Below are 24,350 nucleotides of genomic sequence, written 5' to 3'. Positions count from 1 at the left end.
TACAAGTTCAGTGTGCTGAATGGTTTGGGCGAGAGATGTTGATTGTGTTAAGTGTGCGTACATGTATGCTTGCATGTGTGTGTGTGTGTCTGTTGTGGGTGTTGTGAGTGGGTGGGGCATTGTGTTTAACACACGTGTTTGCTCTATGGCCAAGGGCATGCACGAGGTTATCAGTGTCGTAAACCTTCAGAGATAAATACGACAGCCATTAGCCTGCAGAAGTGCACAGCTCAAAGTGAACAAGAGGAGCAAACAAAGGGACAGAGTGCTGATCAATTCACAGTGTGAGTCAGACGTTTACTTTAACTCATAGATTTATGAACCGAAAAAGAGTCCCAGTCAGCACAAAATGTCAGAAAAATATGCTTAACCTAAAAAAGTAATAACTAATTGCAAATCCTTCTATGGTTTTCCTTTTCTTTGGTCTAATTAAAGGGGAAACCCACCCAAAGTCTATTTATAGGTCTTATGTAGCACATGTGAAACAAGTTGTATAAAGCCTTTTTGTGGCTCCTGAGGCAGCTGTATGAAATCTACTAAACAGGGTCTGAACACTACAAATTTGAAAATAAAAAAAAAAACCTTAAGGGACTTGGAAAAGAAGTGAGCTTACAAGACCTTTGTGGCTGGCTCCTCACTCCTGCTTGAGGCTAGTGGCTCAAAGCTACATTAGCTGGCACAAGCATAACCCATCCAAATCTCCTACTGAACTGTCAAGTCCTCTTTTTAAGTCAACTTTAGTTTATATCGCCCCCAAATAACAAGTTTGAGATCTGCAGAACACTCAATTCAATAAGGAAAATCCCACAAGAAAAACGATTTAATCCTTTGGGTGAGGAACAGAGTTGGGATTCATCTTTCAAGACAGGCAACCATAAAACAGATGTACAATACAGAGTGCACAGAAGTAGCAGTAGATTGCAAAGTTAATAGTCAAACAGAAATATATAAATATACCAACATAACACACCTGGTTGTGATTCAGTTTCACATGCTGGTGAAATTACATGAAGGAACTACTTGATACAGTTGATTTAAAAACATTTCAACTGAATTTCATTTGTGCATCTTCTGTCTTTCACTTGTTTTGAAGCAGAGATCATTTTAGGAATCAGTCACAGGTTGAATAACATGCAGATCAATGTTTTTGTATGAGTAACCTACAAATACAAGCAAGCACTATTCTGAAAACAGGTAAAAAAAGATCCCTTCTTTCTCAGATTTCCATATGGTATCAGTATCAACGGCCTCAGACTGTAAAACCAAACAACTGTTAGATCAACAACATAGTTCCTCTGTATGCATCCACCTCATGGCTAATGTCTTAAACAGAACTGGGAACAAATGAGAACATTCCCTGAAACACACAGCTCAAGGTACAGACAAACAAAGCAGACAAAAACAACATGCCAGTAAATGCCTTTGCACATACTGCACATATATGCAGACACACAGGCACAGCAATAGCTTTGAACATGCATAGCCAAGTTAACAGGAAAAGAACAAACATAAATATCTGAGGATAAACCCGGAGAGAGAGAGGCTGCCTGACAAACAAGAGAAGGTAAGGTTTTCACGTCAGCAAGTTATAGGAAATAGCTTACACATACACAAATCACACAAAATCAGCCCTTTCTAGCCACAGAGAAATACACAAGTACCCTACCCAAACAGAAAGACAAAAAACGACTGTACATGTCCTGACTCACGTGGCTTAAGTGGAACCATCGGCATCCCACTATCCCATTGTGAAGCTCTCCTCCTGGCTTTCCTCACCATGCTTTTCTCCCTGTGTGTCAGTGTGACCTGGGAAAGTATTTTTCTTTGCCGTGGCATAAACCAAGGTCTCAAAGCAGCAACAATCTGGCTGAAAGGACAACAACTTGAAAACTCAGCAGCTTTAATCAGCAGTTCCCACTCCTTTGCACCAGCTCGTCTGCTGGTAAAGTGCTGTGCGCTGCAATTTCTGCATTTGCTCAAGAATCTGTTACTGCCATGGAAAAATATCTGTGCTGCTGCCGAGATCTGTATGCCAGAAACTGAAACGGCTGTTTAGGCTGCGCAGTCACGCACTAGCACAGACACAAACTGTTAAACACACAAAGACACAGAAACAGCTTAGTGGGGAGCAAGGGAAGCCCACAGGAAACACTGTGTGTGAGGCTCTGGGCATGATGCCCTGAAGAACTCTGGCCAGAGCTTCAGTCAGAAACATATTACATCACACACACACACACACACACACACACACACACACACACACATAGGAATGTATATGAACTCTGGAAAGTTGCACATAAGCATGCTGAGTGTCCACAGAAACACACTGTCTCCCTTCCTCCTGTGGTCTTACCATCCCAGTCTCTCCAGGAGTTATTGCGGCTCCCAGGGCTGAAAGGGTAAGGAGATCCAGAAATGTCCAGGTTCTGGATCAGATGACTGAGCCGGTTCATGATCCGGTGCGACGCCTCACCACCCTCCCGCAGAAACTCATGCAGAGACATGAGAGCTGGCTGTTGGTTTCACACACTCAAACAAACTCTGTCATCCAGAGAGACCCCTCGCTGCACCTGCAAAGCTCCGCTGCACACTCTAATAGACTCCAAATCACAGCCCCCAAATGCAGGCATGGGAAGGACCCTCTTTGTTGTAATGTGGCAGGTCACTCTGAATCAAGACGACATGCGCTCACACGCATCCTGTGAGGAGATGTCTGCATCGGCTACATACAAGACAAGCCCGGTGTCCTCTGCAGAGCCACATTGGGAACTCGAGGAAACAGCATAGTGCAGAACCAAAAAAAAAAAGCTGAGTCACTGTCTGCACAACCTCTGAAACAAACACTGGAGGTGAGAATGGGCCCAGCTCTGCTCTGCACAAACACACACACTCACAATCTGATGAACACGCATACCTCGTCGCAAGTGCAACTATTGACAGCTCAGAGTAGCATAGGTTTCCGAGGAAGGATGAGAGGGGAGGAGGGGAGAGGGGAGAGGGAGCAGAGGGCAGCCGGTAGAGCACAAATCCCCTTCTGCTGCTCAGGCTAATTATATTCCTCCACTCCTCAACTAATCTGCCTTTTCTTTTCCTCTTTCTATTCCCCAGTTTCTTTCTGGTGAACCAGGAAAGAATGCATGAAAACTGGAAAAATATAAATAATACTTTAACACTAAAACTTTGTGGTGGACGTAGACTTGCCAGGGTGTGTTAATGCTCAATATGACCAGTAACTGTGGTGGATGAGCAAACATAGAGGGTCCTCTTTGATGGGAGAGAGGAGGAGGTATCTGGCAGGCTTTTAAATGTGTGTGTTTATGTGTGTGAGTGTGTATTTGGTTGTGTTTGTGTGGTTAAAGCTGGCAAGCAAAAGGCAGCTTGCAGTTTATAGGCTTAGAATAGAGATGAGAGGGGTTGCACTCTCACACATACTGATGAGGCGACTGCAGGATGAGAGACACACAACAGCCAACATCAGCCATCTACCCATACCCCCCCCCATTCCCCCGTTAATCAGGTCTGATCCCTCCTTTGAGGCATCATCCATCTCCTGTGTGTTATTTCATCTATAGCCCTTCATTGCAGTTTGCTCCCACACTGACTTTATACTTCAGTGTACCTGCATGTGTGTATATACACACTCTCAAAAGCTCATATGAGCTTCCTGCCCTCTCTTCCCTACGTTCTTTTGACAGAAGTTGTTCCACAAAGACCACCATTAATCCTAAAACAACAAGCCTAAGAGTGGACTAGGTACACAGTGCTTTGAGCTCAATGCAACATCAGCATATCAGCCTCACAATGACAACACTAACATGGATGTTTAGCATACACACTGTCCTCTATAAAATTTTCTATAGTTAGAAGTAAACACACCAGCACAACTGAGGCTGGTGAGAATGTCAGGTACTTGGCCATAAACAAAAGTATTGAAAGGAAATGAAATAAACTGAGAAAGCTGTATTATTGCAGCACTCTGCCTAACTCTGGCTACTTGTGTCCTTTCTGCTCTCAGCTGACTAGCTGGAGACTAATAGTGACCTGCTGGATCCATCTGGCTATACACCTGCTCTGCTTTTAGGGATGAACAGCACAGCCCACTTAAGGCTGAATGAACCCATGACCTCAAGCTAAAAAGGAACCTGACACTCACATTATCTTAACAATAAAGTCTTACTTATATCTGATGTATAAGCAACCGTCCTTGTTGTGCTTTCCATCCAAACAATGCAACAGAGGAGCATTTGATCAATAACTAATGACTGAGACTGAATAGCAAACCTTGAACTCATGCGACAGCTGGGCTGCCTGTAGCTCAGACACTTTTATAAACCTCAGCTCCTGCCCAGATCAGCAGCAAATACACAGTCTCACACACATACACACAAGCAGAGAGGTGTGAATACGTACTAGCCATACTCAGCCCCATATAATCCGTCACTATTATTGCATGATAAATAACACAGCCCCCCCCAACCGTCAGTGGCTGCAGATGAACAGATTCCTGCTGGAAAAGCTGAGACCTGTGACTCACTGAACTGGATGTGTTCCTTTAAATCAACTGGAAGTAGGTCAAATGCCCAGTTAGAGAGTCGGGGAGAGGCATGTCAGTGCTTAGGCCTGCAAGTAACAATCACTTTCATAAATGATTAATATTCTGATCAATCAGTCGGTCCACCACTTTGGTTCACACTAGAATTTCTCAGCAACTACTGGATCGATTCCCATAAAATTTTGTACAGATATTCATGGTTCCCAGAGAATGAAGCATATAGCCCCCCTGATTTATAATGTGGCGCCACCAACAGGCCACTACTCGCTGTTCTGTTTGAGCCAGCAGTCCAAAACCAACATTATTTATAAGAAATACACAGATGAGATATGATAAACAGCTCTGCCCACTCACTGCTGACTGAATGACTACACTGAAAGATGGATGGATTGGGTCATTAAAAAAATATATAAAAGGAAAATACAGTCTGCCATAGTGTGGAATGCAAAGAGATCTTCCTGACTTTACATCATTTTCAGTATATTGCATGTGCAGTCATGTCCATAGCACAGAACAGACAGAAACCAGGAGCTCATACAGAGACCAGGTGCGTTTGCACCTTGTTCTCTGGGGAAAAGGAAAAACGACAGGGGTTTGTTGTCTGCATTTTCCAACATGACACCTCCTTTTCAGATCAGGAGAAGCGAGCAGTTTGGCAGATTAGACAATGCTAAGTCCTTTTCATCCTCAGTTGACTTTGTTTCCCTGAATCTCTCTTTTCCTCACTCTCCCTTCCTCTCTGCTGTCTTCTGTGATCAGTGTCAGAGTCTCCTCTCTGAGCCGATTACTGCTCTCATCCTCCTGCCACAGCACATTCCTGTCACATTTCCTTACAAACAGAGTGCCACCAATGACTGCACGTCTGCAAATGTTTAGTATAATGTCACGCACTCAATGCCTGTAAATGTAAAAAAAGATTTCATTTTGGTTTTTATCATCTCTGGAGTAGAGTGATGCAGCTCATAATTCTCCTTCAGAGCTGTACATTGTCCAGTTTTATTCCTCCAGCTTGGGCATAGCCATGCCCCCCTCCTCGCTCGAGTCCACCCACTCACTACTTTCACCATCTCTGGTGCTAAGAAGAAGACAGAGCCCACTGTGCTGTATTAATGATTGCAGCAAGAGCCTCGCCATCATAGCAGATTCAAAAATCATGCAATAGTAAAATGGACAGACTGTGTTCACTGTATAAGCATATATTAGACATTATTTGTCTTCCCTTCACATTCATACCTAACTGTACATACACAGTTGCTCCAAATGCAGCTAAAAGAATCATGATCTTAAAGCTACAATACAATGTGATAAAGATATGGCTTCTCTAAACGTGACCAGTATCACTGATCTTCAATGAAACAATATCAGTACAACATTGTATGTGTGTGCATTCATGCTTGTGACAGTGGCAGTGTGTTAGCAGTGAGTGGATTAAAGGAGATCTCTATAAACGGATCAAAAGAGAAGAGAAGCAAACATCAGAAATATAATTCAATCACTTATATTAGTGGAATTAAAGAAAAAAAAATTCTTTCAGTCACTGCCAATAAATCACGAGTCTGCAGGAGCAACATCAGGACATAACATTTGCAGTCTGGAAAAGGGCTCTCATGTCGAACTAAGAAAAAGGCTCAGAAATAGCTTTGTTTTCCATGAATGTGTAATGAATTTGCACTGGAATCAGAAATGAAGAGCCTAAACTGTTTCCCTGCAGCAGATTTGATTGTTTGGAGCAAATATGAAAGGCCATGAACATACACAGGGGAGCTTTACACAAAACCAATAGCACCGCAAAATCTAAGTGATGTGACTACCTGAAGTGTCAAGTCCACATTAAGTCCTCAGTCCAGGGTTATGTAGGATCATCTGTATAGGTCACTGTCTCCCATTTCAACCATCAAACACATGCCAAATACCGTAACTGATTAGGGTGGAGTGCAGAAGGAGCAGGCCAGTCAGGTACAGCAACACAAATCAACCTGCAGCCAGTGTTTTTGTATATTTTACAGACACCAGTTCATAGATTACAGGTAAGATTTACAATTTAACATCAAATTTAAATCTGAATGCGTTACAAATAATTGATTATGACGTCACAACAACATTAACTACTTTTTCTCCAACTGGATCAAATAATGAGTCAATATCACATTTCCCACGACAAGCATATTGTAACAGAAACATCAGCTTGCTGGCCAAACACCTGAAACAGCATGAACAACAGAATTAAACCTGGTGTGGCTTTCTACAAAAACAAAGCTTTGTAGCTCACTGACATGATGATCCTGCATTTTCCTTCATAAACCATTTTCATTCACCTATTATTTGGTCTAAATTTAACCAAGCAAGAGATACAATACTGTCTCCTATTGTGGCTGCATACAGATTAGTATTTCACCTATATTCAGGTGTCAGACAAACATGCATAATCCTCTCCTCTCAGAAATATAATGACTAAAGACTATAGTTGGTGTTGAGTGTGTTGCTGTCACCCACCTATGCTTTGGGTGACTGTCCTCAGTCTCTCCAGCAGCTCCCCCAGGGCCATCTCTTCTGTCTTCATCCACAGGATCATCCTCCAGAGGGACAGCGGAAGACCAGCTGCCCAGCCAAAAGACACTTTTACAGGAAGAAGAGACAGCTTGCCTGTTTTTTCCTGAGCGGTGCTTCGAAGAGTGGATGATGGTGAGGAGGACGGGAGAGGGAGACTGTTGCAGTGGCAAGCCCAGCTGAGCAGAAGGGATGCAGCAGGGTAAACTAGCCCGGGATGTGACTGCCTGGCTGCTGTCTTGTGCGACACACGGATGTTGGAGGAAAGAGATGTGTGAGAGAGGCGGTGTGTGCAGCTCGCAAGTGCTGGGATGTCTGTGAGAAATGGATGCTTTCGAGGATGGAGAGGATGCTGCAGAGGCAGATGAGGGAGTGATGCCGAAGCTGTGACAGCCCCAGATACACTGACGATTGCTCCGCAGAGGGATGCAGAGCACAGGATGCTGGCAATGGAGATGGGGAGAAGGTGGAGCTGGAGGCAGCCTCATTCGCACATGCATGCTTCAGCCTCAGCACACATGATGGTGCAAACCTGTGCAGACCTGTCAGACAGACCGGGAGGGGGAGGGGAAGTGAAGGTCAGCGCTGCAGTTTCACACAACAAAGGCTGATCCAACAGTGACACCCAGTGTGGAGGGAAGGCATGACGGCCATGTCGTGGAACATTCTTATCTGCAGGAACATACATACTGGTCATGCACCATTGATTATGCTGCATTGCCACCATGTGACAACACTTGGTTATGACAAACAGTTGTTGTTACTCTACAAAAGGTTTATCACGTTTTAGGGACTTTATCACATTTTCTTGCACATTGGGCCACCATATAGATCCATGGGCACTTAATCATGTTTTATATACCACAGGGGCAGCCAAGGGGGCACTTTTGCAGCATTTTATTGTCCTGAGTGAGTTGAGTAGTCAACATTTTAACCTTTTAATGTGCTCAATAAGAAAACAGCAATGAGAACGTTTTTTTTCTCCTCTGGGGCAATTATAACAACAATCAAAGACCCCACAGTTTGTTTTTTACTATAGGCCTCTACCAAACGTTTGAGTCACTTCATGGTAAAAAGTAAGTAAGTATTAAAAAATCGTACTGTTATAATGACATTTTCACCAAATATGTAATGGAATAAATATTTTATAATAACAACAGTGGATGTCCATAAGTTTCATTTAATAAAATTATAAATGTATTATTAATCTATTATTAGCACCATTACCTTTATCACTAAAGGACAATTTTCTTGTTTTCAGTAAAAATAAAAATCATGCTTATTATTTCAGCATATATAATGAAATAACAATTAAATATATGATACCAACAGCAGTGAATTTTTTAGTTATTTTAGCATTATAACCTTAATCGCTATAGGACAGAATAACATTAAACATTGTATTAACAACAGTGAATGATTATACGTTTTTTGCTCGCTTCACTACCTTAACCATAAACAAACAACGTGTTTGGTAGAGCATGTTTTCAGAAGATTTACCTTTATTACACTTTTTTTTTGGTGTATCAAGTCACATAATTCTGTTCTGTAAGACCCTTGAACCTATAAATGTATTACCTCTCCACCAAATAGTCTTCTTGAGTCACTTTCTCGTCGGCAGCTTCCTGTAAGGAGGTGAACTGCCACTTAAAGACACAGCGCCGTCTACTGGATTTATTTAGTCCATCAACAGGTGAGTAGCAGAGAGCTGTGAAAAAACTGAAACAAGAAATTTGGCTTAAAAAAGTGAAATGGACAATTTCAATTTTCATTAATTGATTAGGTCAACAGGAGGAGGTATGTTGGTGTGTCAGTCAGCATTTTGCTCTATAGGCTTACTGTATGAAAGCTGTAATACAACTTCCAAACTCTTAGCAGGACAATGTTCTGTGGTGCCCAGCCCATGTGAGCTTACAAGACACTAAACAGCAACATCAGCCAAGATGGCCACATGACAAATTCTAATGTATAGTTCCACAAATTCAAAAAGAAAACATATGAGATTCAATGTTTATGACCAAAATGTCTCTTGATGTTGGATACAGTACTCTGTGGTCTTAATTGCCATGCACTTTACAAATCTCACTACAACAAAAATATCCTACTTCAAGAGACAAAATAAATCAGGGTTCTTCAACTGGATTCTTCCAAACAGATGGTTCCTCAGTCATTGTACATGTGGCAGTGAAACAGTAAATCAAATTCATCCTAAATAACACCAAGATCATATAAAACACATAAATGTTGCTCTTCGGGAATACCTTTTTATCTGCCTCCCTCCACCATGAACTGTATACGCCCTAATCCTTTATTCTCATTTATTATCAATAAAAACTAATAATCTGAACAAAATTTTATAAGGGTTACGTCATTATACATTGCAAAAAACATTTTCAGGTGTAATTTTTTACTGGTTTTCACAGTTTGATTGAATCTTTGTCATTAACATGCAAAACAAATGTGTTTCTTTTTGTGTACACTTTATCAGTGCTGACTGTGCTCATGAGCCTGACGTTGTGTAAAGTGATAATAAGAGAATAACAGTGTCCATGTGTCCTTTTTTGTACTGCAAATACTGTAATTTTGTTTGTGTATAATTCAATGCATGACATTTACTTTGAATGGCGTATTATTGCATTTAAATAGAACTAATGATTTGCTTTTAATCTACTTTTAATTCAATATGTGATATGATGACATTATGGTATGACATTCATATGTTCATATGATGTACCATGATGAACTATACTTACCAAATGATACCATAAAACTATAGTCATCAAACTATACCAACCAAATAAAATGAAACTGTGTGCACAAAGATTAATTTATGTAAGTTAGAAACTGAACATTCATCGAAGTATTTATGTTGCGAACAACACCAAAGTGGGCAGAATCCTGAAGGGAAACTTCTTTCTCTTAAAAGTGAAACTTAATTCTTTACAATGACTTTAGGCATCATCAAAATGTGCTGTTTTAAACAATGTGCAAGGGGTGCAAACCATTTCCTTTGCCACCTGTTTCCAAATGTACACTTCAGTTAAATGAGTATATGAAGTGGGATACATTCTGTCACCTTAAAAAATCCCTCAGAACCTATGGGTATATTTGTTTTTTCCCCTCAATGTTTTGGAACAAGGAGCATTACAAATTGTATTGTATTATGTATTACCTAAACTGTTAGGTGTGGGCCCCATGAAAGCTCCCCATTTTCCCCTAAATATACAACAAATATACAAGTGTTCTCACTCTTTCTTTATTACAAGCAGAATGACAATACAGTGCTTTGCCCTCAATTGCTACAGACAGGCTGGCAAAAAGTCAACAGGTGAACTTTTAAAATCTTTGTCCAAAAAAATAAAATAAAGACATTTTATTTTTTCTCAAAACCTGTTTAGTAATACAAACAGTGCTATACTGAAGGTATGATATGAAGCGTGCTGCTCAGAGCACAGAAGTCGACATTTCAGACCTTTGCCAAGCTCAGGAATGACAGGAGGAGCACCTGCTGTTCTGCTGATGGACTTAGAAAAAGCAGTTTTGACATTCTGATCAGCAGTAGAAGGCTGGTGCAATAAACCCATTTGAGACAGAGGCTGACACCTACAGACAGCCCATTCCTAGTCAAGTTATTTGGTCACTTTTTTTTTTCTCACCCACTACAATCTTCTTAGAAAAATAACTTGTGAGGAAGAGTGAACACTTATAAACCCCAGTCGACAGACAATAGACCTTGTTTTAGGGGAAAAACTGATCAGCTGTAGAACAAAGTGCAGTGTGTAGACCTATAGGTAAATCTCTAATGAATCATATAATGTATATGTTGCTCTCATTTTGGTTACAAACTTGAACATACATTCTAACAGAGTTAAAATATAGTATTCTCTCTGGGATACAAAAGTAGCAAAAGAAATATTCCGAATGGACAACACAAGAATGACAAGTTGTAGTGAAAAATTGCGCTGTGGAGGACTCAGCTAATAATAAAATAAATTGTTTTTGAAGAACTACAAAGAATTTCCCCCTTACATTATTAAAGTAAATTAGACCTTACAGCATTATTGTGGTAGGATTGGTATGTGACATGTAGAATATGTCTGGATACAGTATGGCAACAGCACAGTGAGGTGGGACACTGTATAACAAGCACCAAGGCTCTTTTATTAATCTACTGAGGTCAGGACGTTGAGCCCCAAAGTCCAAACACTTGTGGAGGCTTGTGGGCTGAGTGAAAACTTAAAAGAGACAAATCCAGACCTCCAACCAAACTGATAAATCATCTGTGCCCCAGTAAAAAAAAAAGAAAAAAAAAGAGAAATACTGAATACCTGTTACTAAATTTATACATGTTGGCAGATGGTGATGTGTATGAAAATAAACTGTATAAACATACAAAAATGCTTCAGAATCTGACATTCAAGACTTCCAGAGTCAGTCACTTGCAGTGCAACACGACAGATATGCTTTGGACAAAGAGGACTTCAGATGTTAGAAATGAAGAAAAGAGGTTCATCCATAATGAGCTACAATCTTCAGCTGGAGGACATGATGGACAAATCAGTTCAACATTCTATTGATTTGATTGTGACATCGCCGATTCAAGTCTCCCTCCTACTTACAACAGACTATATATATATATTTATATATATATATAAATAACACCCCTTCTCACTACAATATATATCAAAAGTTTTTAAGTTACATCCATACATCAACAGTGACCGCCATCAATAATTTTAGAACAATACAGAAAAAACTCATGGATTAATGCAACATAGAGAAAAAAAACCCTTATAATGTGACAACTTGGCATTAGCATTCTTACATTAACTATTGCATAACACAGAGCATGGCAGCAAACACACAAGCACAATGCAACAGGGAGGAAAGAGCAAGACATTTAGGACATCCATAAATAAAAACTCCCATCGATCGGTCACAGGCTGCTGCTGTTACCTGACATGGCCACATGGAGGCAGGAGTGGGCACAGTGTGCTCATTGTCTGGAGAAAAAAAAGGTGGCATGATATGGTTTCGTGATGAATGATGTCTGTGACGAAGGAGCATAAGGAAGACCCGCGAGAAGAACAGATCAGCATGCAGCAGAAGGATCGGACATGCTACGCTGGCAAAAAACTAAAGTCGACAGGATCGTCAGAGGGTAAAAGAAGAGGAATAACAGACACACCGAACCAGACCCGATGCCCTCTGACCCTCCCCGTCCACTCACAAACATGTTTGACCTAAAAATATAATCCACTAAAAATGGGTACCTATGAATTAAGGCAGGGTGGCTAGAATACTGCTCATCCCTCTTCAGATTTCCCCTAATTTCTCTCCTTCAGCTGATGTGTGTGAGTGTAAGGCTTTGTAAAACACCACTTCTACGTCTTCTTTTTGTTTTTTTACACCTTTCTCCTTTGGCTCCTAGCCTGCTGCTGTGTGGGTTACCTGTAAGGCAAAAGTGTGTCACATACAAACATACAGTAACAGGCAAAATTCATGCATACACTCGCGCACATGCACACACACGCACACCTAAAGGGCTAAGCTCGACAGCTGCCCCTTACTTGGCCAGACCACGTACTGTACATAAATGTTTTCAACAAACATTTACAAAGAAGCAAAAAGGACACGAAAGTGGAGGGACAGGCAAAAACGTGAGACTGAAAATGAGGACAAGGAATATAAAAAGGCCCGACTTGTTGAAACAGGACAGTTCCAGTAGTGCATTTAACAACGCACCTTCGAACATGGTTCCCCTTTTGTTCTTAGACTTTTTCAAGTAAGAGTTTAGGTAGGAACTGTGATGAGACGAAGACAGAGACCACGCTGAAACAAAAAAGATGTCACCCAAAATATGAAGATGAGGCGTCAGGGCTGTAATATCTAAAAGGTTGTCCACTCAGGTGTAGCCCAGAAAAATGCACATGGTGAACTCAGCATGGAGGTTGATGTGTGTGAACATGTTTGTATTTTGCTCTATAAATCCTTGTTTCTTGAGAGACAGATCTTGGTCGCACATCGTGGGATGTACTTGATGTTTCAGCCCACAAGATTCACATAATTTCAGAGTCTGCGTTTGTGTTCACACTGAGGTCTCCGGGCCTGGAGCGTAGTGGGCAAATCCCGCCCCTGAGAGTCGGAGCACATAGGGGCTGAGGGAGCGCAAGTCTGCCCCTCCCCCTTCCGCCAAGTGGGCCAGTAGTTTCTGGGGAAGGGGATCAGACCTGCGTAGCGACAGCATCTCCACAGCGCCAAAGTGGACGTGAGAGGACTCCGTGCTCGTGCCTTTGTAGGATCGACGAGAGGACAGTGGAGTTGACTCGGCCACACCATCCTGCGACAGCTCGTCCTGATCCTACGGAGAGATGGAGGATGCATCGTCACAGGAAAATCCAAAACACAAAGGTAGAAAATGAAATGAACTGATGCAGATCACAGAACATGTGAACGAGAAAAGATGTGAGACGGCTTGATGCATAAGACTGAACAGCACGGTTATATTCAGAGGGTTTAAAAGGCTTTTTTTATAAATCCAGATATTTATTTTTAATGATTATTGACACCATGTTATGGACTGCTGGATCAAATTTATTGAACAAACTGGACAAATAAAGTAAATAAAGTGTGGACATTGTACAGGACTTACTGATCAATGATGAAAAACCCTCTGAAAATTCCCATTGTGATTAATAGACATGTTAGATTAAGCATGCTTAGGAAATGAAGACAAAATTTACACTTGTTATTCCACCTTCCAACAGCAGATGTCGCCAGTATTCCTGGTACAAGATTACACTTCTCAGAGTAAATGGGTACACAGTATGTGGTTTCTCACCTGCCTCGGCAGCCTGGATTTATCCAGATCAGTTTTGTGTGGGATGTCAATAATGTATGAAGTAACCTACTATTGGTGGTACATGATAAAATAAGACCTCAGTTACTAACGAAATGTTAATGAAATCCGCATGAACCGCTAAAACCTGACAACCTTCTCCGACCCAGAACCTTCAATTTGAGCCCCTCACCCTTACTTTCACATCTATCTTAAGCTACAGTACAGGACAAAAAGCGATTCGCAACAAGCCTACCACTTGTTGGAGCCCACATGACAGGTGGCAATGGATTCTAAGTAGCCGGGGTCTAATACAGAGGATATAAGTTCTCATTTGGCTTGTACCCAGATCAAGATAACTCCCATCCCACATGCAGTGAGAAGCACAGCACGCTTTGGAACCAGCACTGCAGAGTTAATTGGAGATTGTGATTCCTGAAAGTAGGTTTGACGGAAGGAAATGTCTCGTGAAGACACACTTACAAAGTTCCCCGACCCCGGCCTATAAGCCATAGAATGACAGCATGCCCCATGCAGTGCAAAGCAGCAGGAAGCATCATGGCAGCAGCATTAAAAGAACCCGACTCCCCACAGTCAACGCCCTCTGTGTGCTGTTACCATGGTGACCCTAGCCCAACGAGGGGGTTGCACTCTAGGGTTTGCCGAGCGGGGTGCTGTGGCTGTATGACATCATGGAGTCATAGGTCCTAGCAGCTTTTCCTCCACTGTCTCCCTCACAGGTCCTATCAGGGTGGAGTGGGTCCCTCTCATTGCTTGCCCCTCCACCAGCAGTGCCAGGAGCCACAGAGCCCTCCAGGGCCCCCGCTCTCCTTACCTTCTGTGGATGACGTTAAAGGAAAGGTGATAATCTGGAACACATACTCAAATGCCAGTGTATTAGGTGCGCCTATCTGAAACTAGTGCAGTGTAATACAATAATCCTGCAATAATCCCACCTTCATGAAGGTTATATTGTTAGAAAAGTGCTGATTTAATTTAAGGTCCAGTGTGTAACATTTAGGATCTATTGGCAGAAATGGAAGATAATATCCATAGGTATGTTTTCTTTAGTGTATAATAAACCTGAATATAGAAATCCCTTTTGTTACCGTAGAATGAGTAGTGATTATCTACAGACGCCTTCTGTGGAGTCCGCCAAGTTCTATGGCCACCGTAGTTTCTCCTAAACACTTTACAGCCTTTTTTTACTCATTCCCATGTTGTCAAAACAATGTGAATCTGCAACTTCACTGCTAGATGCTGATAAATCTTAGACACTGGTCCACTGATCATATTTAGGTGTTTAGGTGTACCTGATAAACTGGCAGCTGAGTGTATTTCCAGCCTGTGTCTATAGATTAAGTTGAAACTGACTGTGGTTCACACCTGGCTCCTAAGTGAAGCTCAAAATTGTTTTCAAATGATCGCTTTTGATCGGATTTCACCCCTGTAAATACTGTGACCACTCCTGAACTGAAAAATTACATATTTTTACTTGTCCATGCAGCTACAGAATAGGATTGGTGCCACTTTTTGGTATCTTACTAAGGATATGGACCTCAAAACATTGTTCTGTTTGTTAGGCTTAAACCAAGAAATTGTGACACATTTTGCATAGCAGCTTTGTCATTCTCCTCACATTAAGAATTTGACATGGCAGGCTTTCAGAGCAGTGATGACACATTCAGTATACTACATATCTGTCACTCACATCCCTGACCAACTCTGAATTTGTCTTCAGATTAGATGCCACTGTGACGGCACTGGTGGACTGGGTTAAGCACAGTTGTATTTACCAGCGTTCAACTGTGATCTGATCACTAGGGACACACTTCAGAGCTAAGTCTGATGCATACTTTGTGAAATGAGGTTGTCAACCCCACTGCTGGGACTGCAAATCTGTGCTATAAATCTAATTTAGGTTATTTGATAGCTAATATATAGTCTAGAATGTTTTTGCTTTAAAAAAATTACTAAATTTCTAAAATTACTATTATAAATAAATAAATATTATAAATAATAAACATCAAACCGATGTTTTACAGTGAATAAATTCAGCAAATTAGCCTAATCTGTTTCTTACAAACAAACTGTGGTCTCACACATACCAAAATCATTTAAAACTACAAGACAATGTGAGAAACATGAAAAACATGACAAAACCCAATATAGTGCATGCAATTTAAATCAGTTAATGTAAAATTGGACACAAAACACATGAAACATGTAATTGAAACGTTGACTCCACAAATGAGAGGAAACTGTGTATAAGAGGAAAATATACAGTTCTATCCTGGCTCGCAAACCAAACACTGTGTCACTATTGTCATCAACAGTGCCCTAGTAGTTAGTTTCACATTAATCCAGGTGTTGAGACAATGATAAGTAGTTTACACTGGGACATGCCACCATGCATAAGGGCTTAAAAGAGAGTCACCTCCTCTTCCTGCTCCTCTCTTGTCTCTCTGGGCCAATCAGAAACTCATTCTGCTGGAGGACTGAGAAAGCATGAAGATGGTGGATGGCTCCACAGTAAGGCACGGGCGAGAGGACTGCAGTTACCCCAAAAGAGCAAGCGAGTGCAGAGGTCAGAGTCACAGTAGCAGTGTGGGGAAAACAAGAGAGAATAGGAGAGAGCAGACAGTAATGAAGAGGGAGGGGAATGAAATGAGAGGAAAAGGGAGAAAGAAACGATGGAAGATGGTGTGAATTGTGATCATGGTGGTCCATTAGGGTGAAAGCGAGAAGGGAGAAAAGAGAAGAAAGCACAGCAGGAAGAAATATGTTAGACCTTTCATTTATTTTTCTATTCATGGTGAAGCTTGCGCCACAGGATGGCGAGGCTAAGCCACAGGGAACAGGAAGTCATTCTAAAACATGCTGTTGCTCAAAGCTATTAGGGATCCTGATGCTCTTCCTGTATGATTAATAGAGTGGGATTGATTTACTGCCTACTCAAATGGTTTATTACTGTCAAAATATTAAGTATCAGCTAAGAGTTTAGAGATTTCTACTCTCTATATCAGGTCATTTCAGGTTGTGAACTGAAATGTACGGCTCTTTAAAATGGGAAAGCATTAATTAGTCATTGGTTAATGGTTTTAGCAAAGCATTGTGTTAATACCATCAGAGGTCACTCCTGGAAATAATCTAAAACCTAACTAAGGAGCAAGACAATTTAAGATCATACCTGTGCACGTTCGGTGGCTGTGGGACACATGGTCCTGCAGAGGACCTTTTTGATGACATCTGGCAGCAAGCTGACCGTAATAAGCAGGATGATGCTGAGCCAGGCCGGACCACTGGACAGCATCTGCATGAACACGTAGTACATCCTCTGGTAGTTCAGGAAGGGCCTGAGCAGCAACAGAAAAGACCGGAAAGGGTTTTTCAGAAACCTAATCCTAATCAACATAAAGGTTATAGATGCACGTAAAAACAAAGTATATTATACCAAATGATGCCTCCCCAGAGAAGAGAGAAAATAACGTAGAAAAGCAGTGACCCCCAGATGACAAAGTGATTGATCCATGTCCAGTGGTGTGTGTCCAAGGCAAGCTGAAACAAACGGAATATATACATAGTAAACACTCAAGCTGTCAATGAAGTCAATGACTTTGCCTTTAGGGTTTACTGTTGTGCAAACAAAGCAGCCAGTGCAGTCGATGTAACATGTTAGTTAGCATGTGTGCCTCAAGCTTGTCCACGCATACAATCAGGAACAGGTGCAATGATAATGAACTCATTTAAATGGAGGGTTTATGCAATACAATAGACGAGAGTGACCACTCCAACCCTCCCTCAACCCACCACTAAGCATTTCTGAAGATATGCCCACACACACCTTGAGCGTAACGGTGAACACCAGCACAGTAAAGACGAGAGTCCCGAAGGTCCAGTTCCCAAACATCTGGAAGGGAAGAGAAGGAAGACTAGGGTCAGTGGCCACGTCAATCACACACCCCCTATCACCCTGCATCCATGGATTAGTGAACACCCTATGGTTTTACAGTGCATGTATGTGCACAAAAAAGGTGAGAGGTGATCTGTTGAGAAAAAAAGAGTATTCTCTGGGACTTTCTTTTAAACATTGGGGCCAATAAACCAAAAATATTTTCACTTTTCACCACACTTTTCTAGCTGCTGAAATCCTAGAAAGGTTTGTGCAGACATCGGGAGTGAACAGATGGAATGAGAGTTGTGAGGGAGAGAATGAAGTAGGGAGGGGGGGTGGTGGGAGAGAGAGAGAGAGATCAAGACCAAGAAACAGGGGAGTTTATTAAACACAGCTGGTTGCTGGTGCCAACACACCTATTTAGCTAGAATTTGTTCATTCATTAATCCTTTCCTTTATGGATGAAGAAAATTGTGTGGATTTCCATTTTAAAACTTTTTTTTATTTTGTTGTTTGTTAAAAGTACACAGGATGAAAACAGTCCCTCCACCCGCTGGATGCTGGGGCAGTGAAATTAAAAACCAACCAACCCCAAGAACTGCTACCACAAATACATGAGCATATAAATACACACACACACCCACACACACACATACACAGATGCACAAACACATTAGACAGAACAACAAACAGATGTTGGATCTTAATTTATAATACATACTAGCAATACTCTATTTACTACCACAACGAAACACAAGGGTAATGTGGGGGAGCGTCTAAGGTTTCTACCATGTCAGTGGAGTTGTTAGGATCAGGTACTGTGCAGGATTCAGGGCTTTACAGAGATTAGGGGGATAATGGAGCACTAGAAAACTATACATTCAAATGAAAGTGCATGGATGATGTGAAGTGAGAAGGGATGAAACTGGATGAAACGGTCAAACTGAAAGCTTAAACGGTACGACAGGAACTAAAAAAGCGTGAAAGACAGAGAGAGCTGACAGGGAGGGAGACAGGCTTACCATCTGTGTGTTGGTGGTCATAAGCTGAGGAAGAAGAAGAAGAAGAAGAAGAAGAGGAAGAGGAAGAAGAAAAAGAAGAGGAGCAAAATAAAGAGAGGGGAAGCAGAGAGAAAGAGGGGGAAGAAAAGAGAAAGGAATCAGGACAAAGGGTAAAATGAGTTTCAGGATGTTTCAACTTAAAAAACAGGACCAAAGGCAATCAAAAACAGTTGACATGATACAAATTAACAATACAGAGAAAGATGCTATTGCGTTGTCGATATGAATGGAGATCCAATGTTGCTGACCTATAAGGGGGGCCTGGGACAGAAACCTTACTGTTACAGATCCCATCATAACAAAAACATGACCACAAAGTCAACACTTAACTCCTCTTTCATGAGAATCCAATGGAGATGGATGAGGTTTTGTAAAGAAAGCACTAACTTTGTGTCCATTATCCTCTTTTAATTTCCCTAAAGGACACCTAGTGCTGCTCTGTAACTGCTCTATTTCTACTCGTTTCACAAAATTACACATCTCACTGCCTCCATTGAGATAGAGACAGAGGCTCACCTGGCCATTGCTGGTGAAGGTGGTGTTGTCAAACAGGAAGTAGGCACCAAAGAAGAAGATAACAGCATCAAACACACCCAGGCATGTCCAATACAGAAAGACAGGCCATCGGAGGAGGGAGTTCTTCGCTATGTCCCTAAGGAAGAAAAAAACAACAGTTGAGCAAAAGCGACAAACAAAGTCATGGAAAAGATACAAATAATAAACATTTTTCTTCAACCTCACCTGTACAAGGAGGGGTCCCTCTTGAGTGTCTCCATGGTGACGTGCTGCTCAACTAGGCTGTAGAGGAGGATGGGGAGTGAGGTGAAGCTGATGTTGTATAACGTCAAATAGGCGGTGTCGTACAGAGGCTGCAGAGGGACAAAGACAATATAGACGACATTAGACATTTGGAACCGAAAGGCCATCTTAAAGTTTACCAGTGTAGGATTTAGTGGCATCTAGCAGTGTAATTGCAGATTGCAACTCCCTTGCGCCACCCTTCCTTTCCAAAGGAGAAACTATGAAACAAGTGAAAAACTCAAAAGGCTACAGCCAGTGTTTGGTGTATCTGTTCTGAAAAACATCCGCTTCCTCTATAGATAAAAACAGTTAATTTGAAGGTAATAAAAACATAACAATTCTTATTTTAGGTGAGTATACACTAATGAAAACATTTACCATTAGATCCTCCCAAATTAATTGATTGTTTTGGCCACTGGGGGGCAACAGAACACCCTGAATACATCACCATCAAATCATTTTATAAAGTTGTTCAAATCTGAACATAAAATAATTGCCTATTTACAAATATATCAGATACAGGGCAACATATGCGTTAATTCAGAGTTGTGGTTCTGTATATTACACAATTGTAAGTACAATATTCAGTCCTTCTAGTCTTCTTTTAGCTCTGTTTTGGTCTCTACCAACTCCTCAGAATAATATCTGGTCATTAAGCTGCTAGATGTTCTGCTTTTTACCACCTAGTTGCCGCACGGGAACCATGAAGTTGGTTTATTAGAGCTGTCTGCTCCAGCCAGAAGATTGATTGGAGTTTGTGGGCCGTAAAATCAAAACTATTTGCTAAAAGAGGTGAAAATGCTCAACTGAGGGGAACTGCAGGGTAGGGTGATGATTCTCTGTGGGTTTGTCTTTTAAAAGCAACACCTTTCATATTACACATAATCATCTGATTAATTTTTACCATTAAAATATGAATTAATGCATCTTTAAAAATAAACATTTAAGAGAGAAATACTATATGAAGCTAGTTAAATACATAATACTGTAAGGATATGTAAAGATGTACATACTATAGTATGTGCTAGCAGGCTTAAGCCCTATCACAGTATTAAGTACTTACCTGCTGGGAAAACCCACAGAAGAACTGATACAGGAACTGAGGGAAGATGAAGCATACATTCTGGAAAGAGTCGAGAGGAGAAGAAGAAAACAACAAATGGAGAAAGTGATAAGCTTATGACAAGTACACGTGAAGAGATTTGAAGAATCTAAAAATGCTACTATCTACACATTTCTGTTTATGCAGAGATTGTGTGCTATAAGCTCACTGAGTGGGCCGCAAAGAGCTGGCCTGCCAAAAAGAAAAAATGAATCAGTTGGCAGGGCAAGGCAATGCTTGCTGTGGAAGCCGCCCACACTGATCATCGTAGCCATGAATCCAGGAGAGAATGTTGCACCAGGGATTCATGAATCCGGTAATCTGTCAGAGTAGCTGCAAAATCTGGTTCTTTGTAACTCAGTGTTTCACCGGGAATTACGATAAAGTGATTAAAATGTGTGAGCCAGTGGAGTACATAAGGCACTCGTCTTGTACCTTGTAGAAGAAGTACTGAACAAGTTCAGCAATTCGGATGTAATAGTAGTGGCCATGTACAAGTAGCATCTTCTTCAGGTGTTTGAACTTCGGGATGGCATAGTCACTGTTCCTCGCTGCTTGTCGGCCTTCTTTACCCATGATACCTTAGGGGAAATAAAGCGGTTGGTTACATAAGATCTGATCAGGAAAGTAATACAAGAATTTAAGTGTAACACAAGAAAGAGTCAATTAATTTACAGTATATAAGTGAGCCAATACGGGCTTATTACAAATAAATTGTATATGTTGGCAGATAAGCACAAAGAAAGAGCATACATGTTTTATTGGCTTAATTTGTACCAATATGTAATCATTCTTAAAATCAAGTTTAATATTAAAAATATTGAATTTCAAGAGAGGTTTTCTAGTCAGAATTTGCTATTATATTTGCTGTTTACTGACAAATGTTAAACATCCTGTCTCAGTACATATCTGTCGCAAACTGATCACCAAATTTCAGGAATTCTTGCCAAAAATGTTTGTTTACCTGATTTGTTTCTGTAAAAAAAAAAACGTCATCAGGCTTGTTTTACTCTCAAATATCAATAAAAGTATGGGCTTTAAAAAACAACTTGGGCTCTAATAGAAACAGAATAATTCATAGATTAATGGATGAGCTCACCAATTCCCACATGAGCTTCCAAGATCATGCTGACATCGTTGGCTCCATCGCCGATGGCTAGAGTTATGGGGTGCTCCTTTGAAGCTTTAATTAGCTTCACAATCTAAAGAAACAAAAACACCAATTCCGTCACTACCACTGTTTGTCATTTAGGAATGTGCCTGGAGTATATTAAAGTAAAGTGAAGTGCAGTTCTCTCACCTGTGCTTTCTGCAGGGGTGCCATGCGACAGCAGAGCACAGCGCTACAGTTGCGACAGATCTCTAGAAAGATCTCTCTGTAGTTGCCTGTCCCGGCGCGCTCCTGGTTGGGCTTTAGAATGGCAGACAGAGTGGCCCCATCGATGATCAGACCGAAGTCGAGGCAGTCTACTGACAACCTGGAACAATATATCACAAACAGATCAACAGGGAGCTTTTCACATTAACCTATTATAGATCGGTCTGCAGTCTTGATATTCTACTGAAATAACCAGATTTTAAGTGCAAATATAATATGATCTATGTGATTACAGCAAGTGAAACGTGGACACAACATTTACCATGTGTAATGGTGAGCTGCACGATCAAATAATTGATTAGTTGATTGACAGAAAATGAATAAGCAACTATTTCAATGAATTGTTTCAAGGAAAAATGCCAAAAATCTGATGGTTCTGGCTTCTTAAATGTGATCGTCCGCTGCTTTCCCTTGACTTTAATTTCGGTAAACTGAATATCTTTAGGTTGTTGACTGCTGATTGAAACAAAACATTTGAGGATGTCACATTGTGATAGACATTTGCTGTTGTATAAACCAAACAGAAGCAGAAAATATCGAGCAGATGAATCACTAACGGAAATAATCAATAGTTGCAGCCCCAGTATACTGTAGATAAACACATGCATTATGTCATACCCAGACATAGAGCGTTGTCTGAGAACAGTTCTGTTCAGTTCGAACAGAACATCATGCAGACTCTGCTCCTCTGTGCGTTTCTTGGTCAGCTCCAGGATCTGGGTGCTGCGACGAAACAGCTTGCTGGCGTAGCAGGTAGCCGCTGCCGTCTCCATCTTGTCCCCTGTCAGGACCCAAACCTTCATCCCAGCCTTGTGCAGTGACTCAATGGTGTCTGCGGCTTTCTCCTGGAGCCTGCGCATCAATAAGTCAATAAGTGTCTCAGCCTCCAGTGGGGTAGGTTAAAGCATCCATCAAAAGTCCAATCAATCAATTATCAACTGGTGATAACTTATCAATGCATGACCACCCCCGGCCCTACCCATCACTAGTTTATCTGCTACCAAGTCAAACTGACAGGCAGCCAATCGATCAGTAAGGGAAAACTACCTTTGCGGGTCAGTACTGAAGTCTACCTTGTTGGAGCACAAGCACATCTAATATTTGAACACTGCAGAACATAAAATGGAAAAAAAGGAAACAAATGGCCCAGCAGTCTTAGTAGTAAGTCACCTATAAGAGCTCAGACTGAATCTTTTTTGCCCTCATGAGTCATTACAATACTTTGAGGACGACTTCATGACTCATTAATCTTCCTTTCAGTCCCCCTGCTGCTGCTGCACTGTTTTTAAATCTTTCCCTTCCTCCCTCTCCCTCCCTCTCTCTCTCTCTCTCTCTCCATGGGGACCAACCTGTCCTCTACTGCCGTAGCGCCCAAAAGCACAAAGTCCCTCTCAATGATGTCATAGGCCTGCGCCAGCCTCTGCTCCCTGTCCTGCAAGGCCAGCTTAGCTTCCGTCAGGTGATGACATGCCTCCTCGTATTCGGACTGCGTCAGCCTCCGGTAAGCGACACACAGAGTCCGCAGCCCCTCCTGTGTGACAGCGAAGAAGAGAGAGGTGAAATGTTAATGCAGCGTAACAAGCTGTAAACACAATACTGATATATTATCACCTTATAAAGTTTTTATAGTGAACGTGTGAGCAAACAGTTTTTTTTTTTTTTTTCACACATTTGCATTTAACTGGAGTTATGTTTCTGGCCAAACCGACAATGTTGAGTCCAATTTTCGTTCTCCTTTTAGATATATTTTGAGGGGAAGTATTTGGCTCTTTAGTTGCTGAGTGCTTCATTATGCTAACCAGCAAGTTGCTATCTTTGTCTGTCTGACATTTGGTACTGAGCCAAAACCAAAAGTTGTGGCCCGTAAAAGCAAAGCAATGAACTGAAAGATGAGCTCAGGGGAACTGCAGAGGTGGGTGATAATGATCAGCAGGTAAAACAATCAATCCTTTCCACATTACACATGAATCACTGATCCACTGTTATTATAAAAACATTGATTTCTATAAGAAGCTGTTGTTCAGAAATGTTTTATTGTAATTAAAAAAATCTAATTTAAAATAGCTGTAAAATTAACTCTATATGCACTCAATGTTTTGCTAAATTAAATTCTTGGCAGGAGCATTTAGGTAATCACAGGTCACAGGTTCAGTGACCCATCAATGAATCTGTTTTA

The 24,350-nt window shown here is 41.2% G+C and overlaps 2 protein-coding genes across 8 annotated transcripts in view; both read right to left on the bottom strand.

Annotated features, from left to right (window-relative positions):
* The window catches only part of mcf2lb (mcf.2 cell line derived transforming sequence-like b), a 31,894-nt gene extending 28,951 nt beyond the window's left edge, over positions 1-2,943 (bottom strand). Inside the window, exon 1 of one of the 2 annotated variants that reach the window (XM_051404579.1) lies at positions 2,354-2,943. In XM_051404579.1, coding sequence (XP_051260539.1) covers positions 2,354-2,504 — 151 coding nt within the window. In that variant the 5' untranslated portion in view covers positions 2,505-2,943. Of the gene's footprint in view, positions 1-1,709; positions 2,056-2,353 lie in introns of those variants that run through there. The other variant, XM_051404580.1, reaches the window with a different exon arrangement.
* Positions 2,944-10,333: 7,390 nt separating this feature from the next.
* LOC127365901 (phospholipid-transporting ATPase IH-like) overlaps positions 10,334-24,350 on the bottom strand; it is a 34,309-nt gene continuing 20,292 nt past the window's right edge. Inside the window, exons 18-31 of one of the 6 annotated variants that reach the window (XM_051404463.1) lie at positions 23,524-23,705; positions 22,793-23,026; positions 22,097-22,274; positions 21,896-21,998; positions 21,232-21,377; positions 20,758-20,817; positions 19,635-19,762; positions 19,410-19,545; positions 18,855-18,878; positions 17,782-17,847; positions 17,392-17,495; positions 17,128-17,293; positions 14,556-14,775; positions 13,314-13,460 (exon numbers count right to left, since the gene is read on the bottom strand). In XM_051404463.1, the coding sequence (XP_051260423.1) occupies positions 14,590-14,775; positions 17,128-17,293; positions 17,392-17,495; positions 17,782-17,847; positions 18,855-18,878; positions 19,410-19,545; positions 19,635-19,762; positions 20,758-20,817; positions 21,232-21,377; positions 21,896-21,998; positions 22,097-22,274; positions 22,793-23,026; positions 23,524-23,705 (1,713 nt within the window). In that variant the 3' untranslated portion in view covers positions 13,314-13,460; positions 14,556-14,589. Of the gene's footprint in view, positions 13,461-14,555; positions 14,776-16,374; positions 16,490-17,127; positions 17,294-17,391; positions 17,496-17,781; positions 17,848-18,854; positions 18,879-19,409; positions 19,546-19,634; positions 19,763-20,757; positions 20,818-21,231; positions 21,378-21,895; positions 21,999-22,096; positions 22,275-22,792; positions 23,027-23,523; positions 23,706-24,350 lie in introns of those variants that run through there. The other 5 variants (XM_051404464.1, XM_051404465.1, XM_051404461.1 and 2 more) reach the window with 5 other exon arrangements.

Source organism: Dicentrarchus labrax, unplaced genomic scaffold (assembly GCF_905237075.1).
Source record: "Dicentrarchus labrax unplaced genomic scaffold, dlabrax2021, whole genome shotgun sequence".
NCBI classification, from domain to species: Eukaryota; Metazoa; Chordata; class Actinopteri; family Moronidae; genus Dicentrarchus; species Dicentrarchus labrax.
The sequence above is the reverse complement of the archived record's forward strand: the minus strand, read 5'-3'. Positions and strand labels throughout refer to the sequence as shown.